Raw genomic sequence first — 19262 nt, 5'->3', positions numbered from 1 at the left:
TAGGCAAAAACCCACTTCATCAGATGAATTGGAGTGGAAATAACAGAATCCAAGAAAATATATATATATTTTCTTGGATTCTGTTATTTCCACTCCAATTCATCTGATGAAGTGGGTTTTTGCCTACAAAAGCTCATAATTTGTTATATTTTGGTTAGTCTCTAAGGTGCCTCAGGACCACTCTTTTTTTAAAGCTACAGACTATAACGGCTACTCCTCTGAGCTTAAAATAAGGCAAAGGAATGTGAATTTTTCATTCAACATCTCCTAAATTATATGTTGTTCTGTTTATACTGTCACTGAATCTCATATGTGCATTTCAGTCTGAAAAGACAGTTAACTGTGTCCCTTCTGTTTACACAATAGCTGCATTACAAGCCCTGAAGAGAAAAAAGAAGTATGAGAAACAGTTGAGCCAAATTGATGGGACACTGTCCACCATTGAGTTCCAGCGGGAAGCTTTGGAAAATTCTCACACCAACACAGAAGTGTTCAAGAATATGGGCTATGCTGCACAAGCAATGAAAAAAGTACATGAAAATATGTAAGTGTGTTCTGTCCACTTCCACAGTAAGGATTTCAGTGTTGTATAACTTGCCCTCTGACTGTATGGATTAAATGTTTTAGTTTCATGGAGACACCTGATTTTTGTTTTTGTTAACATTCAATGTTTTGGGGAGCGCTCCAAATAAAGTATTACACTATCAGGAAGAAAAAATAGCTCACCTTAACTACAAATCTGAAACCTTGCCCTACAGTCCTGCGAAGTGCAAAGGGATGTTGTTATTGTATCTGAATGCCATTGGGGATGCAGGATGCTGAGAACAGAGTGTAACAGAAGAATAGCACTTAAAGGAACAATATGAACTCTTCTCTCCTAGGTCTCTAAGGGTACGTCTCTAGACAGCAGCATTATTTAGGAATAACTGACATTATTTTGAAATCATGGCTGCGTATCTATGCAGCAAGCCATTATTTCAAAATAATGTCAAGCTGGAGGATTTCTTACTCCAACTCCTGTAATCCTCATTTCACAAGGAGTAAGGGAAATTGAAGGAAGAGTGTTCTTCCTTCGACTGCCTACTGTGTAGGCAGCGCCTCAAGCCGAGTTAAGCGGTTTCAACTTCAGCTATGCAATTGACATAGCTGAAGTTGCGTATCTTAATTCGACTTTTGCCCTGCTGTGTAAATATGCCCTAAATGGCTGTGTAATTCAGATTTTTAAAGGTGTCCAAGTTCAACCTCAATTCAACAGGCTTTGAGCACATGACTAGTTCTGCTAAAATAAAATCAGTTCTGTTTAATATGGGTTCTTGTAGTGCATTCAAGGATAGGACTAAGACCTGCCATGTGTGACTTGTCAACTTGTCACATGCTTAAAGATGCTTAGTACCTTCCTGAATTAACAACTTAAATTGGAGACTTTCTGTATTCAAATTTTTTATTAATAAAGGGATGAGAACCTCTTCAGATTAGTTTTTCCCAAGGAAGACATGGTTTAAAATTGGTTTAAATATTGTTTCTCTAGGGACCTAGACAAAATTGATTCTTTGATGGATGATGTCACCGAACAGCAAGCAGTTGCCCAGGAGATCTCAGAAGCTATTTCAAACCGAGTTGGGTTTGGAGATGAGTTTGATGAGGTTAGTATTGCAATAAAATCAAGGATTTTAAAAAAAAAATGTACCAGCCTAATACAGAGGTTATTTTATTGTACTGTGATTTGTTTTAAGCTTTTTCCCATTGAAGTTGTGACTACGTAATTGTTAGGATACATTAAATAAATCTTTTATAAATAAGATTAAAATATTTTTGAAAGACATTTTGATCTCACAGACACGCTCTTCATGTTCTTACCTTGTCCATGTGGGCGTAACTGAAATGCGTGATCGCCAGTGCTCTAAATAGACACACATTTGATGGGGTGAATATTTGGACCACTGCACTTCAGCTTTTGTAAGACACATTAGATTGGCAAATAGCACAAACATCCAAGACTTTGAAAGGTATTTGGGTGCCTAAAGATGCAGATATGCACTTTAGGATTTTCAAAAGTGGCAGAGTGGGTTACGTGTCAAACTTTCTAATGGGCTCCAGTGGGATTTGGGCGCACAACCTGTTCAGGTCCTTTTGAAAAAATCCCAATCGGCATCTGTTTGCATCTTTAGGCAACTAACTTTTTTAGAATCTAGACCTTAGGACTTTATCCAGTGCCCACTGAAGTGAATGGGAGGCCTGTTGTCTTTGGGCACATAATTAAGCCCTCAATTATTTCAAATGTGGAAAAAATACTGTTTCTTACTGTGGGCCTAAGAATCTGGTCCTGCAAAGTAACAAGCATTGAAATCAATGGAAGGTAGCAACTGATTCTTGAAAGCACTTGGCACCTCTCGGAATTGGATTCAAAATCCATGGCAAGTTTGAAGATTTTTGCATGTTGATTTTTGAAATGATGAGCACTAAGAATTATTTAAATAACTCTAATCACTTTTTCCACCACCACTGAAAACAAACATACAGCCTTCGGGGGGGGGGGGGGGGGGGGCGAAGGGGAGAGGGAGAGGAAGAGAGAATTTCAAATGTTTTAATATGTGCCCGAAAAAATACTTCTTCCTTTTTTTCCTAGTTCCTTAGTATTAGGCCTTTTGGTGACTTGTTAAAGAACAATACTTTTTTATTGTGTTTTGTTTTTCCCATTGACTTCTGTTTCCATTTCCTTCTGTTTATTTAATCTGTCTTCTTAGAAGCCTTTAAACCACAAGTGGATGTTTCTCTAAAGGATATGCGATAGCTCCAACAAATGAGACTTTGTGGTCTTGATACAGAAATTGGTGTTTGGGGCAGAGGGGACAATTTTGTGTCAGTATTATGCAGGAGGTCAGAATAGATCATCATAGTCATCCTTTCTGGTCTTAATTAGAGCCTGTTGGGAATGTTTTGACACAACATTTGTCTGTCAAAATGTCCATTTGCCAAAAATTTACACAGAAGGGAAGGATCAGTTTTTGAGAAATTTACTGTTTCTAATTTTTTCAAATTACATATAAGCTAATTTACATATAATTGTGTGTGTGTGTGTGTGTGTGTGTGTGTGTCCACACATTTTTAAAGCAGTCAAAATTGAAATGATCCCATCTGATTTTGGAGGGGAGGAGCGAGAGGCGTTTAATTCATGAAAATGTGAGATTTTGACTCTTTCCTGATTTGGGATGGGGAAACTTTTTTAGACATCTCAAATACCCTTTCTACCCAGCTTTGCTTAAAATCTATGAATCTGTGGAAAGTCTTTCTGTGCAAGAGATATGGGTAGGGCCTTACCAAATTCATGGTTATGAAAATTCTGGTTGTGTGTGTATTTTTTTACTGTATATTATTCAGATTTCACTGGGTAGATAAGCATTTCTCAAAAGATTGGAGGTCCTGACTGGAAAAAAAAGGAATTACAGGGGTAGGGGGAGAGAGGGAGTTGTCACCAGGTTATTTTAGGGGGGAGGGTCATGTTACTGTTGCCCTTCTTTCCATGCTGCCTTCAGAACTGGGAGGCTGGAGAGTGACATCTGTTAGCTAAGTGCCCAGCTCTGAAGGCAGTTCCTGGACAGCAGCAGTGCAGAAGTAAAGGGGTAGCAGTGCTGTAACTTCCCCTACAATAACTTTGCAATCTGCTTTGAACTCCTTTTTTGGGTTGGGATTCCTACAATTGAGATGCCATGATATTTCAATTTTAAATAGGCAAATTCATGACATTTGTGGGTTTAAAAATCCTGTGATTGTGAAAATTGACGTAAATGGACGTGAATTTGGTAGGGCCCTAGCTTTGGAGATTATTTCTAGCTTCTATCTTGGGATGAGCCCCCTGTAAAATATCTGGAAAGAACCCTTTCCAAAACCTATTAGAATCTTTTCCTTTCAGCTGTTGCTATCCCACATTCTGTTTAGTTATTTTTAAAATGTTTTGAATTAAAACAGTAGAGGCAGACATACATTATATCTAGTTGCCCACCTTGAAATGCTTCTTCTGAGGAGTGAGTCTCTGACTGCGTAAAAACAAATTGTTGAAGGGTTTGTTTTATATTTTTAGTCTTGCAAAAGCAGATTTGGCTGTCTTTCCATATCTGGTTCTGTGTTTAAAAAATAAACACGGTACGTGTTTTAGGAGAGTCTAACAGGAATTAGGAAGATAACCAGGATTTTAGTATTGCCCGGAGACACTGGAGAATCCTGAGTTTGATGTGACAGCAATGTGCACTGCAGAAGGAGAGTCTCAGATAGGTGGCTGTGTAGAATGTATTTGTTTTTGAAATGGGAGGTGGAAAACCTTTTCTCAAAATGGACATCCACTTAAATATAGTCTTCCAGATTTGCAACAAACCTCTTGAAGGGCAAGGTATTTTGAGCTCTGGTAAACACAGGTGCTAGGTTGCTTCAAGTTCTTATTTCACTTCTGATGGTCTTTCTCTGCTATTAATTTTCCTTGCCCTTCTTCTGCCTTTCAAATGCGGCTCGTTACTGTTTGTATAGCACACGTTTCCATTTAGTTAGAATCACATTTTGTTTTTAAAGGGGAAAGGTTTAAAATGCTTACTCTATTTATTAAGTAAGTTTGGGATGTAACAAAATCCCTTAACAAAGAAGTGGAAGTTTTGCAAAGCCCAAAGACCCATGGGTTTTCCCATCCTCTTTGTTAAATTAAATCTTTTAGTTCAGTGGCATCAGGGGAGGTATTTCTAGCAGAGATGGATAAGTATTAATGCTCTTAGACAAGGCACTGTTAAGACCTTACTGGAGTGTATAATTCTCGTCACCCATGTTCAAGAAAGATGAATTGAAACTGACAGGTGCAGAGGAGAAATACTAAGATGATCTGGGGAATGGAGAACCTTGCTTATGAGAGGCGTACGTCTACACTGCAAAACAAACAAATGAACGAACAAACAAACAAAAAAACCCCAAAACCTGCAGCAGCATGTTTTAGAGCCTGTGATAACTGACTCAGATTTATGCTATGGTGATAAATACCATAGTGTGCACATCTTGCTTGGTTTCACAGCTAGGACTGCAGCCTGAGTGGAAACATCTACACTGATATTTTTAGCCCCAACAAGCCTGAGTTGGTTGATCCAGGTTCCGAGACTTGCCGTTTGCTTGCTTGCTTGCTTGCAGTGGAGACAAGCCCTGAAACAGCATGTTTCATTTAGCCTAGCAAAATAAAGTCCAAGAAGGGATGTTACAACACTCCATAAATACATCCTGGATAAACACCAGGGAAAAGAGCCACTTAAGCTATAGGACAGTGTTGATACAAGGACAAATGGATATTAATTGGCAATGAATTGAGGCTGTTAACAGTTAATCAGTAAGCTTACTGGTGAACCAGTCCTGGCCAGCGTACTCCGGCCGGAGCAGCCTTAGCTATAGAGGGCTGGTGGGCCAGGCGGTGGGACCCACAACCATGGTGGAACTCCACAGTAGGTCTTTATGGCCACAATATGCATGCAGGAAGACCTCATGGCCACAGCAGGATTGGGTGGCAGGACCAAAGGTAAAATGGTTAATCAGTTAAGCGTTCTCCTTTAATCAGTCAACCATTGTAACATCTCTACCATAAATTTGGTTGGAAACTAGAAGAAGGTTTCTAACCAAGAGGAGAGGGCTCCTAGAACAGAAGTAATGGGGACACGAACAACCTATATGGTTTTAAGATGGCACTTGATATTTATTAAACAGATTATGTGACCAAGGTACCTGAGCTAGCTGGACACTGGATATTATGATCCAAGAGCTCCCTTCCAAGTACTATTACACTGGACAGGATTAGTGATTGTGGTTTTAGATGCCCTTGATATTAAATGATCTGATCTGAACCCATTGTTTGAAATACAGCTTTGCAAATTATGTCTTTCTTACCTTCAGGATGAGTTGATGGCAGAATTGGAGGAATTGGAACAAGAAGAACTGAATAAGAAAATGACGGATATCAGATTGCCAAGTGTCCCATCCACATCGCTGCCTACCCGCCCTAGTAAGCTGCCTGCTATTTAAAGTTTCCTGTAATTACGCCATGTCCTGAGAAAGAAAGAAGGGGGAGAGAGTGACAGCTCAAATGAAGCATTTAACTCAGCTTTCCTTTTTTTTTTAAGTTAGACTTCTTACCCATTTGTTGTGTCTGCGCACATGAAATACTTGAGATTTTTGGTTTGGTTCATGGATCAAAATCTCTGCAAGTGTAAATAAATGAATGTTCACTGGCATTTGTTTGGCCTTTAGCATATGTATGGCGGTATTCTCCAATGGATCGTATAGGTAGGTAATCCAGAAATGGGAAGTAATTTCCCCCCATTTCTTGCAGTACAGCCATTTATTTCCTTTTGAAATGGGAGGCTAACCTGTGTTCAGAATATTTCAGTAGCACAACTCCTTCTCCTTCTCAGCATGGCAGTGGATTGTAATTTGCCTCTGACAGTGTATTTACCATGAAGGAGATGAAAGCAAATATAAATTTAGAGAAGTAGCTTCAGTTCCTTTCCTTTTGGGACATGCTCACACCCTGAACAACCTCATTCTGAAATTAAGCTGTAGCTAATAACTAGGTACACAGCTCTTTTTTGCTGGAGTCCTGAACCATTTACTCCGAGTTCACTGTTATCCGGTGATATTTTTTTTTTCACCTCATGCCTATTCGCCAGCTGAGAGAACAACCTTGCACTGAAATTGCACCAGAGCATACAAATCTGGTCCAAAGGCATTACAGTGACGCACAAGATGCTGTTAATCTATTCTGCTCTTCAGTAGATTTCAGCTGACAACACTTAAGACTTGTGGGAAGAGTAAAATGTTCACACCATGGCAAAGGCCTCCTCTGCCTATACAAATTGCACTTGTATAACTTGAATCTGTTTAAAAACAATGTAGCTAATCCAGTGCAACTTTCCTGGCAGTGATGGGGGCACTTACTTTGGTTCAAAACTGTCTGATATTAGTTTGGCCAAGCTAACCCAGTATAAGGTAGGGTTAAATCAAGTGATGTGTTAACTCCTGTATAGCTAAATTGGGTTATTAGTAATAAGAGTAACCCCTAAATGTTGTGTGTGCTAAAAAAAAAAAAAAAAAAAAAAAGCATATCTCAGGAGACGCAAAGAAAGGAAGAATCATTATTCCCATTTTACAAATGGGAAAACAGAGGCAAGAGATGAAGTGATATGTCTGAGGTCACCCAGGAGAGTAGTAGAGTTAAGAATAGAACCCCAGGTCTTCCAGATCCCAATACAATACTTTAGTCACTAGAAAACCACATCTTCCCTTTAGCTACATTGGTGCAACTCTGTGTAGACTGAGCTGAGACTTGCATGCAATGCTTACATAGCATTGCAGCACTGCACAGCACAGTCCTAGGAGGAGGAGCTCTGTTTGATTGTCTTCTCCATCGTATGGGAGTTCTGTCATAAGTGCCCTGTGAGGTTTATAAAACACATCACTTTCTAAAGTGAGTTGCCACATGTTACCCCTCAGTAACAGTATTTAGGGGTCAAAATAGCTCCTACTGAAGTCCGTTTGAATCAGACCTATAATGGCCAAGGCTGTAAGTGAGCCATTTGTGGGGGCATAATGGATATGCATTTAGTCTGTCTTGCCACTGTGTTTCCATATTTAGCTCACTAATTTGTAAATTGCTTTGAGATACCTCTAGGCTGACTAGTGCTGCAGCAAATAAAATGGTACTGTTACTTTAGTCACTGATTGTTGTTGTTCTCTCTCATTGTGTAGCATCCTCCAGGAAGAAAGTGGAAGATGATGATGATATGAAGCAGCTGGCAGCTTGGGCTTCGTAACATCAGACTGCAGTGTTTAGAACAAAAGGTTTCTGACAGTACTGGTATAAAGAGTTGCAATAACATTTTATGTATTTACCAAGTCAGAGCCGATTTGACCTCTTGTTTTTACTTTGTTAGGGCCAAATTACTTAATTTCAATTCTATTTTTAAATGTTTTTAAAAAAGGGAGCGATTTAAGGACTTGGCCAGTGTCCTGTCACCTTACAGCAAAGAATCCAGTTGGAATATGTATTATAAAGAGCTTTTACTGACTAATGCCATATGGCGCCAGCATTTTTGTGAGACACTGAGACTCCATGTACATAGGTGACCAGATTAGCTGCTGAATTGAGTAGGTGAAATATATTCCAGGCTTACAAGCAGTAGTCAGTTTGCCTCAGAGTATTTGAAAGCTGTTGGAACATCTGTAAGTTGCTCTGCATGTGGACTTAATGGGGCACAAAGATCATGTGTCCAGAGCATCTTACATTATCTGGGTCTCAGATTATAAGTTCCTTTGGGCAGAATCTTCTATGTATGCTTTGGGTTTTTTATTTAATTTTCTGTAAATCACCATATAAATCTATATAATTATAATCCAAGTTTAAAATCATTTCAGAGTCATTCAGTGAAAATACAATTTGGCTTTCCGGTGTGATTAGGAGAAAATAGGGTGTAAAATTAGTTTTAATTTAGGTCTCTGCTAAATTTAAAAATCTGAGTTTAAAATTGATTTAGCTAACTCTGTGAAAGAACCAGAGGAGATATGGCTTAACTACTACTAATGTGCCTCCCAATTTAACTTTTCCAGGATGAGTCTAAATTTCGTATTACAAATGGTTAAAAGAAGTCATGAGGGGTCTTGTAACACTATGATTTCAAAATTAACATTGGTTTCCAAGCTTTCAATTCCTCTAAGACCTGAGTAGAAATTGAAATGTTAATATTTGAAATTTTGTTCATTCTTTCTCTTTTTTTTGTATGAGAGTGATTTATCTGTGATGCTTATGTACAGTATTGCACATCTGATTATTTTTAGTCTGAAGGGACAAATGTAACTTTTGAATGCTGAAGTACTGTCTACGTAGAGAAATCAGAAGAAGCAAAATTAAACATGCTTCTCTGTGAAGGAGAATGTTGATGTTAAATGAGACAGTCAGACTTGGTAACTCATTGCCATCCTCAGTGAAATAGTGAAACACTTACATTGTGGGGTTTTCTGGAGTACTGGAAATCTAGTACTCTGGGTTTCTTGTTTTAAAAATTATAATTGACAATCAGTCCAGCCAGAAGACAGTGGACAATAGACATTCTTTATCTTTGTAAGCGCAGAAGATTTGCCGCCTAGGACTTTCTGCCAAGCACTTTGGCCTCACACCAGAAAATGATGAGTCACCATTCTCATGACTCACGCATAAGCACGTATTTAACATTAAGTTACCAGATGAAGGCCAGAGTGTTCAGCATCTTGGTAGATTGAGTCCTGTTGATGGAATGGATTCAGAAACAACAGATATGATGGGCTGGATTCTCCTTTTCTAACACTGGTAAAGAACTATTGTAACTTCATTCACTTTACTGGAGTTACTTCTGATCTGTGCAGGAATGAATGGAGAATCAGGTCTGTGTGCTAGGCTGAGTAAGCAAGTGGCCTGTGAGGGCTTCTCTACACTATGGAGAAGATCAATGGTGCCGCCATCGATCTTCCTGGGTTGAAATTAGTGGGTCTAGTGAAAACCTGCTAATTCAAACTGAGAGGGTTCCTTGTCGCTGCTGGTAGTCCTGCTCCTCATGAGGAGTAAGGGAAATTGATGGGAGTATGTGCTCCCATTGACCTCATGCTCTGTGGATGATGCAAAAACCCGATTTAAAATACTTTGACTCCAGCTATGTAATTAACATAGCTGGAGTTGCATATTTCAAGTCGACCTTCCCCTTTAGTGTAGACCAAGCCTTAGAAAAAAACAGGTGCATGTGAAACTTGGTTCCAGAGCTAGGAGATACCAGAGAATCTTTCTGATGTAAGAAAAAGAAAGCTGGAACTTTACAGGTCTCTGTTTTAAAATAGCATGTTTTAAATTTAAATTGCTTTAAATGTAGTATGGAAATTAATACAGTAACATAATAAAGTGTCATTCAATTATATTGCATTCTAAAATGCAAGATAATATACTTGCAAGAAGCTGCTGGGATGAGGGGGGGGTTCTATTTCCAAGGTTAAGCAAGCTCCTGAATGTCAATGCAGCTAAGATATGGGAGAAATCAGGTAACAGGGATAGACTAGTTATGCACATAACTGGCCTTATGTTTGCACACATCTGATCACAATGCACACATTTGGTATTTCTATACAGAAGTAAGGCAGTGCCAATATGTTTACATGCTTCATTTGGAAAGACTCACCTATAGTATCTGTTTTTTTTGTTAGTAATTGTCTAATATGTAGCACTTAACCTGTTCAAAGTGCTTGACTAACACTAACAAAAACCAATGTACATTTTATTGTATCTTCTAGAAACAACCAGAGAGATTTGTATTTCTATTTATTTTCTCTTGAAAATAAAGACATTGTCCGGGCTCTGGAAAGCTTTCTCTGTGTCTGGTTATATACAGCCCTCCTCTGTATGGGAGCTATACCTCTTAAGTGTCTAGATATCAACAATGGGTGACTTTTTGATCATTGTATGGGGGTCAGCATCCTTGTGACACAATCAAAAAGGCTCCTCCCACCCCTGCACACTATAGTTTTCAATCTCCAAAAATCCCCAGCAGACCTTCAGAGGCTATACATGGAACTCTGGAATGCATATTGCTTTAAGTTAGCAAAGTGCAAGGCAATCTATAGCCTTAGAATGCAGAATCTAAGGGTGAGAAATGGAGGCCACAATGAATAGCAGAACAAGGATGTTTAGGAAAGTGAACAGGATCAAAGATGTGTGCAAATCTTCCCATATTAGGCTCCTGGTGACTTCAGCCCACTTGAGAAAATGCAAACCTACTGCCTCTGTGCAGGAGCCTTTCCCATATATACCTCTGAGGACAGTAGAAAGTGAGGAGGCCAATCATCATCTTGGGCAAGCTGGCACTACAAACAGCAGAACTCCAGCTATCTGTTAGCCTGTATCCTGGTCCTGTGAAGTACAGAGTATTCTTCATTCACTTGGGTGTATCTTACACAAAGGAATATAGAAGCCTACGGTTCACTACAGCTGACCCTGCTCAGTTCAGAAAGGAAGTTTCACACTCTCTTTTAGGAACCTCTGTTTTCTTACTGAGCTTTGACAGTTTAATCTTGGTATTTTCAAAATGGGAAATCATCTTTGTAAAAATAAACATTAAATTTCTGCTGCTTGTGTATATTTAAAAAAATAAATATTTTGGTGTCTTAAGTGCTCTATTGATGTTTTTCCTTATTTATGGTACCTAAACTGTTCTCCTGATACTTTAATTTGGATGCAGTACTGTTATCAGGGATTGACAAACCTTTTGGAGTTTAAGGCTTTTAAAAACAATTTTGGGGGGTCGGGGGGTTCCCAAAACTAGTGTGGAATTCAAACATTTTTCTAAAGGTGATTCAGTTAGTGATACCTGGTCTACATTCCTGGAGTCTTACCATTCCAACTGTCCTATTTGGGATCTTCCCGCAAAGAGAATTCCATTGAATTAGAATGAATTCCTGTAAAGCAGACCCTCCTTTCTTAGAGCTTTAAGAAAGACTAGTAAAGGTCTCTTCTTTAACTGGACTTTGTGCCCCTTTTTAGTATTACTTTTATAAATACTGATCAACGAGAGCCTGGAAGAGATAGGACAGATCACATGTTTCTTGTTTTTTCCAGAATGTGTGTTGTCTTGTTTTACCTTTAGATATATTAGGAACATCAACTCTGGTTTTACTTGAGGATTCTTCCAAAATATATATTATTGCCTTTCAAATCTCACCTGAGATGGTGGACTTGTCAAATTTACCAAAACATTAGACATTGGAATTAAATAGGGGTTAACAAAACCTGAGTTTTAGATCATCCAACTTGGAATCACAGGGGAGGATACGAAGGTGGGTGACTTAGAGGATGTGGTTCCTGAAAACACCCTTGGCTGCCTTGAAAGAATCAAACCAAACCGTGAAGAATCAAATTTGTCATTTCTTGACTTTCTTTACTTTACACCTCTAATACTTTTAAAAAAAACACAGCTGTGTTAGTTGCCCAGGCTTGGGGTGTACGTGTCTGTGTACGGTGCATATTTTTAATGAGAATTTTACTTTCCCTCTCTCTCTCCGTTCCCCACTTCTCTCCTAGTCATTCCGAAACAAAGCTCATATTTGCTAATATCTGAGATGAGCTTTTGAACTCATGTTATTTGAATGGGTCCTTAGACAAACTCAAGTCTGCCCATTCCTATCTCTCCCCAAGTACTGGAATTCTACTGCTAAAGGCAGAGCTTTCCTGGGCATGGGTCTTTATGGCTAGAATTTGCTCTCTATGGCAATCTTCTTTTCCAACCCTACCCAATTAATGAAATCCTGGATTTCCAATTCACTCACAAAGTTGTAAGTAACCATGGTTGAGCATGCTCTATCTTTTTAAAGAACTTGAATCTCTCAGCCTTTGTACCACAGGCATGGGCACCAAGTGGGCTTGTGGTAAGAATAATCTACATGGAATGTACCTACTGTAGATTGAGAATATATCATGTAATGCCAGAGTTTAGGGCTTAGTAATAGACCAGCCAAGAAAAGTTGCTAGTTTTCTAACACTCTTAACTGACAACTGTAACAATGAAAAACAAAAGACATCCCAATAATGTGCTCGCAGCCCCTAGGCACCAGGAGCAAATTTCTAAAGTGACTTAGATACTAAAGAGAAAATCAAGGGCACTTAAGCAAAGTTACTTTTGGAAATGGAATGTAAGCACTTCTGGAAATTTTACTCCCTTCTTAAGAGAAGGTGTTTTCTAAAGAGACATTTAATTTTATGCACACTAAGTATTTTCTTAAATCAATTTCAACTGCAGGATGTTGCAACTAACATCTTCATAGCATTTGTTCACTCAGTTGCCAGGTGCTAGGAATGAAATTGATTTAATTTAAGATAATTGGGAGGGTAAAGGTTCCAAAGTAATTTTTATATGTAAAAGTACATCAATGATCTTGAAAGCAATAAACAATAAGTGCTATTAATACCTTTTCTTATTTGAAATCAAAGAAAAAACATAGGGGAGGGAAGTGTAATTTGGGAACTCCATGAAGTTGGGGAGTCCCCAAGATCCCTAAATTCAATACGATTGCCTGAGAAGACTAAATGGTACATATTTCATATGGACTCTAAATCTTTGATGTATTACATGACTACAGGTTGTTGTCTGGTTTGAATCTAACCAAAGAAACACTTTGGCATAAGGTCATTAGTTTAATTAATAGTAGACTGATCTAGGTCAGCCAGGATTTATGGCTGTGGAGTTGGGTTGTTTAAAATGACTGACATTCTTTGAATTTCCAACACCTTCATCAACAAAGCTGCAAAGCAGGCTTGTTTTGTAAGCTGCTCCAAAATCATGGCTGAGCAGGCTTTGGAGGTAAAGGAGTTTGTTGGCCAGTAGATGGCGCTCTGAATTCAGTTTAGAAATGGTGACAGATCTGGGGACTGAAATCTGTTTAGCAGGCTCCTGCTTTCAGCTAGAATTTCATTTCAATCTCACTAGTTAATCATTTGGCCAAGAAATGGGCATTGCAATAGGAATGTAAATTTTAAAGGGAAGAAGGTGGTTTTCTGGTTCAGAGCTCAACTATGCCTCTAGTTACTGACCTGTTTTGTGAGTGGTGTGCCTCTGTACCCCTGCTCAATTTCCCATTCTGCATGTTTAAAGTGTGTCGGAGGAGCCCCAGCCATACAAATGTTTGCTGGGGAGTCTGTAGGCAAGTGTTTGAGGATTGGAAAACTTTGATTAGTTGAATCCTCAACTTTCATGGTGATATTTTTAAAAGTGCCTATGTGACATGAGAATCTGGGTGGCCCGGTCACTTTGTGCCTTTGAAATGGTTACACTTAGCTTGCTTTCTCTTGGCCCCCACTTTAGTTAGAGCTGGGCAAGTGGTTTACTGAATTACTCAGGGCTCATTTTAATTTGCTTGAAAAAGACCATACTGCCACAGCTCAGAACCCCTATGATAGCTGGTAAAAAAAAAAATACCCCAAATGTATTATAGTTCCCAAAATGCCTTATAAAGGGTATAAATGTCCTTCATAAAGAACAAAAGTTGGTGGGCAGAATCAGGCTTCAAGGGGCAGCCAGATCCAAAACAATACTTAACACATCACATTCACGAGTCATTGTGATTGATCCTTTTACCTCCCTCTCTCCTGGGTATAAAATGTCCCCCCTCATCCCCATACGGACACAGATTTGTTGTGACCTGATTTGGTGATGGGGCAGAGCTTAAGACTTTAGTTTGATTTTTTTTCCCTCTGAGTTCTACCTCATAACCTGCACAGTTTCTCTTAGCTCTGTGCATCCTTCTTAAACAGCAAAGCCAAAGTGAAATGCCAGCTATGGTTAAAGCACTGCATAAGCTTAAAAGTGTGTCACTCACCATCAGAAGTTGGTCCACTGAAAGATGTTACTTCTCCCACCTTGTCTCGCTAGTGTCCTGAGAGCAATGCTGCCTAGGGTGGGGTTGAGCACAGTGGGGGTCACAGTGATCCAAGAGTTCTTATTTTGCTTCAAATCATGGCTGCTAAAACAAAGTATATGCAAGAAATTGTGTATGCAGGTAGAACAGATAAATGGATTCACCGGGTTACTGTTGACCCACAGGTGGGCTCCTGAGTACAGTAATATAGCTTCAGAAGTTAATAGCTGAGCCTGGGTGGCAGTGATCACCTCTTACTTTTGAAAGTGAACCCTGACTTAAACATTAGGCTCCCACTGGGTTGAAAGCTTTCTCAGTAAAATAATCTGAATTTGCTTCAGCTCAGGATTCACCTGTAGAGCCCTGTAAATCTGCAGATACCTGGTTATATCCATTGGCAGAGCTGGACCGAGCCATTCCGGCGCCCCGGGTTGGGGGAGGGTGCATACGCAGCCCCGCTCCTGTGCCGGTGCGGGAGGGAGGGCGCATGCACGGCCCCAGCCCCGCCTGGCACATGGGGAAGGGTGCACGGAACTGGTGGCAGCAGGATGCATTTGCCCAGCCTGGCTACCGCTGCTGGTATGCATCCTGGGGCTGCCCGGGGCAGGCCGAGCTTGGCCGTGCAGGGCCCTGTGGCTGCGGGGGGAAGGGCGCTGCTGGCCAGTGCTGCGGGGGTAAACGTGGCAACCGCTGCAGGGTGGCTGCTGGGAGCTGCTGCAGCCCGTGATCTGGGAGCCCCTTACAGCTGCCATCAGGCGCCCCCCCCCCCCATAAGTTGGCACCCCGGGCAGCTGCCCGGCTAGCCCATGCCTTAATCCAACCCTGTCCATGGGAATCTGGTTACATCCATGGGTGTGGATACAGTTACCTGTGGCTCATTTTTTGCAAATGTGGATACCATTCGTATTCACACAGGAGTCTATTCATCTGTCCTAGAAAAAAATCAACCATTCATCCAGAAACTCTGGAAGTGATGGTTTCTAACAACATTATCTTGGTTGAGAGGTGTGGCCTATATGCTGTATTAATACACTTTTAGTAACACCATATTGTTTATATTTCACAAAAGAAACAATAGACAATACTATAGAGCAGATCCTTGTCAATGGAGTTATATGGATGTATGTGAGCTTTGCATCTGGGCCACAGCATGTGCTGTGTCCTACCAAACACAATACAGGTTGGATCTCCCAAAACAGGGACTCCCTCATCCAGCAATATCCAGGGTCCAGCAGGACCATGGGTGTTCCTGGACCAGGGCATCCTGGCTGGGAGCCCTAGTGGCAAGAGGGTTGGTGGCTTGGAGCCTGGAGGGGTTGGGCTAGTGCCAGAGCTTAGGTAGTGTATCAGGGGCGGAGATGCAGCAGCTCCAGTAGTGGGGCTGGGGCAGTCTGGGCTGCTGGACCACAGTAGCATGGCAGAGTGGCTGGGGCTGGCAGCAGGGAGGGAAGGTGGCCTGGGGAGCTGGTAGCTTGGGACTGTCTCTGGTCTGGCAAATGCCCTCATTTGGGACTGGTGAGGTCCTGAGGGTGCTGGACCAGAGAGGTCCAACCTGTACTTAGGCTTAGATCCTCAAAGACTGATTTCAATGAAAGTACAGAATTTAAACACCTTTGGACCTAGAAACCTTGAGCTTCCTATGCCTCTCCCATTGCCGAGAAATCAATGACAGAAGAGTCAGGATACTCCACAAGTTAAGGGGCCAGATTCTTTTTTCGGAACTGTGGTGTTCTTCCATTCTCTTTGCTAGGGAGCCATCAACTAAGAACACCACAGTTCCGAAAAAAGAATCTTCCGTGATTGATTTCTCTGCAATGGGAGCTAGGGATGCTCATTTGAAAATTGGGTCACTGATTACATACTTAACTTCAGACACCTGAGTTTGAAAACATGAGACTCCACAAAGCCTTTGCTAAATAAAGGATTTAAATATTTTCGAGCTCTCTGCAGAGAATGTTTGTATCTGGCAGCATCTAGGGGAATACTTTGCATGCACAGACTCTTTCAAGTGTAAAATCTAAAGTTAATTAGTAACTAAGGACAAGCTCAAGTTTTCACTGCTTATTATTCCTTAGCTGCTCACTGGTTTGTGTATTGATTTGGTAACCCTTACCTAAACCTCAAGAGCTGATTTTTACCTCTTTATTTATTAGAATTAGGATCATGTAAAACAGCTTAGACCTGGGGGATGTGCAGGGCCCTGTAGAATATAGTGCAGCAGCCACTCCATAATTATGCCAACTTCTCAATTATAACTGCATTTTGATTCCTTTCAAAATGACCCAAATTCATCACTTCTGGCCCTTTGCCATAAAAGTTGCTCCACCCCCTTTAAAATTTATTTTTGGAGAATCAGACCAGGCTTATTAGGCCAGGTCTACACTGAGACCTGTGTCCAAAATCATGTTAAGCTGTTAGCTGCTCATGGCCTATCCAAAAAGGAAACTAGGTCATTGAGATGCAGCATGTCTGTCTATATGCCCTCTGCCCCCATAGTATTGCAGCACTGCACCACCTTTAATGTATTTAACCTTCTACCATCTCTATGAGGTAGAGCACCACTATTATCCTCATTTTACAGGTGAGGAGCTGAGGCTGTAGGGTTTGCCTGTGTGTGTGGGAGGAGGTAAAACCGTCATAGCTTGCCCTGTCAGCAGCCTCAGGCACAGGAGGCTCAGGCTTCAAGGCTGAAAAATTGCTTTGTAGATGTCTGGGCTGGTGCCTGAGCGCTGAGATGAGCAAAAATGGAGGGGCCCAGGACTTGGGCTCTAGTTTGAGCTAGAACATCTACACAATTTTTAGTGCCACAGTCTGAGCCCCATGAGCCTGAGTCCACTGACTCGAACTAGGACAGGGCATCTTTCTCATTGTTTGCATACACCACTCGACATAATAGGGCACTGGTGCTGGTTGGGGGGCCTCGAAGTACTCCTGTTATAGAAATAGGCAGTAAACAAGAAGGAAAAGAAGAGAGCCCTTAAAATCATGAGTTGATTGCCATGAAATCTGGATGGAAGCCTCCCTGAGCATGTTTGGGATTACTTAGGCACAAAGGCAGAGAAGGAGCCCTAGGATGTCAGCATCATGAAGCCCTGGAGCATATTTGCCATAGCTCACCACTGTTTTTTAAACAGCTTGCTAAAAGTTTTACATAGGACAACAGTAATGCAATGTTAAAACATCAATACTCAACTTGTTCCAATTACACACAAGCCACATGAGCAATGCTTGACAAACCTGCATAATTATAAATAGAAATGGAAATAATGAAAGGGTATTTGATCAACAGAGTCATTCTTAACATCACAGAAAAATATCTGTGGCTTCTCTTGATTGACAGTGTTGGTCTATAGAATCAAGGCCAGCAGGAGATGAGAAGGCCAGGGCATTTTAGGTTTAATTGTTTTATACAAAGTAAGAAATCCAGAACAAACTAATAATTTATGAGCCAGAACATTTAGCCATTTAAAATTCAGTCAAGATGTCCCAGGACAATTTTCCTGTACACAGTCTCCTCATATCAATGTGTCATCTAATTTTAACTGCAGTCCAGGCTATAGATTCTGCAGTAACAGAGTGGCATGTGTTGTGACATTAGGTGTATCACTTAATCTCTCTCTTCCTCAATTATCCCTTCCTCAATGTGGGGAATAATATAATAAACTGTTCAGGTGGCAGGCGTGCTACAAATGCAGGGTATTATTAAGAGTAAACATTTAGATTATGGTAGCACTCATAGGTCCTGAGCACAATGAAACCTTGTTGTAACAGGTGCTGAACAAACACGTATAAAATCCTTACGCTGGAGGTCTTAAAATGTAAAAGTGACACAGAGGATTGGGCATGGCGGTTAGAGCATCAACTTCCCCCAGTACAAACAAGGTCAAGGGTTGATTATTGTGAGCCGGGAATTAATGCACTCACTCAGTACTGCCCTGCAGACTTGTCTGATGGAGCATCAGGATAAAAGCTGGCCAGAAGCATCCCTCCCCTTTCTTTCCAAAGGAAATAGGTGGTCCAGGCACAGCTCAGTGTTGGGATTGGAAAACACAGAGTCAAATTTCCCTCTCAAGCAGGGGTTTTCTCATCACAACACCTCAATCTGGCTAGGCCCGAACATCTTTCCCACTCCTCATGGCTATCCTTGTGCTTGGTTTTTAGTCTGGCTTACTCTTCCCAAAGACCATTCTGATTGAGTGTATGTAGAAGTAATGTGCACTAGCGTCTTTTCAAGTACAAACAATGGGCTTGCCCAAAAGAGGAGGCTTTTTCGAAATTTGGCCCAGTGTAGACGGGCCAAATTTTGGAAAAGCGTCTTCCGAAAAAACTATCGGAAAAACCCTTTTTCCAATACCTCGCTGTAGTGTAGACATAGCCTGAGTCTGGTATGAGTGCATGCACCTTCACAAACAAAAGAAGGATGGGAGAGAGGTCTTTGAATTAATTAAAAAAAAAAAAAAGTGGTGGTGAGGCAGAAGAAGAAAAGGAAGCCTTCTTGTGGATGAAGATTCAGTCACACATCTCCTACCTACACTTTGCCATGCATGAATTTTAGCATAAGGCCAGCTGCTGTTCTTTTGGACAAGCTAATTTTAAGCGAACCCTGCTATCAGAACCCTGAATGACAATGGGAGTAAAACATCTGCTGCTTATGCCCTTTGATTTACACTCAATGGCTACGTCTAGATTCCATCCCTTTTTTGTAAAAGGGATGCAAATTAGACGTATCGCAATTGCTAATAAAGGGGGGATTTAAATCTCCCCTGCTTCGTTAGCATAACAATGGCTGCCGCTTTTTTCGGCACGGAGCTTTGTCAGAAAAAAGC

At 40.8% G+C, this 19262-nt stretch overlaps 1 protein-coding gene across 1 annotated transcript in view; it reads left to right on the top strand.

Moving 5' to 3' along the window:
- Positions 1-11197, top strand: part of CHMP4C (charged multivesicular body protein 4C) — a 32758-nt gene extending 21561 nt beyond the window's left edge. The window contains exons 2-5 of the mRNA XM_075920464.2: positions 367-544; positions 1529-1643; positions 5911-6019; positions 7762-11197. Coding sequence (XP_075776579.1) covers positions 367-544; positions 1529-1643; positions 5911-6019; positions 7762-7826 — 467 coding nt within the window. The 3' untranslated portion in view covers positions 7827-11197. The remainder of the gene's footprint in view (positions 1-366; positions 545-1528; positions 1644-5910; positions 6020-7761) is intronic.
- Positions 11198-19262: the final 8065 nt, after the last annotated feature.

The sequence above is a fragment of the Pelodiscus sinensis genome, chromosome 2, assembly GCF_052426305.1.
Source record: "Pelodiscus sinensis isolate ZL-2025 chromosome 2, ASM5242630v1, whole genome shotgun sequence".
NCBI lineage: Eukaryota > Metazoa > Chordata > Testudines > Trionychidae > Pelodiscus > Pelodiscus sinensis.
The sequence above is the reverse complement of the archived record's forward strand: the minus strand, read 5'-3'. Positions and strand labels throughout refer to the sequence as shown.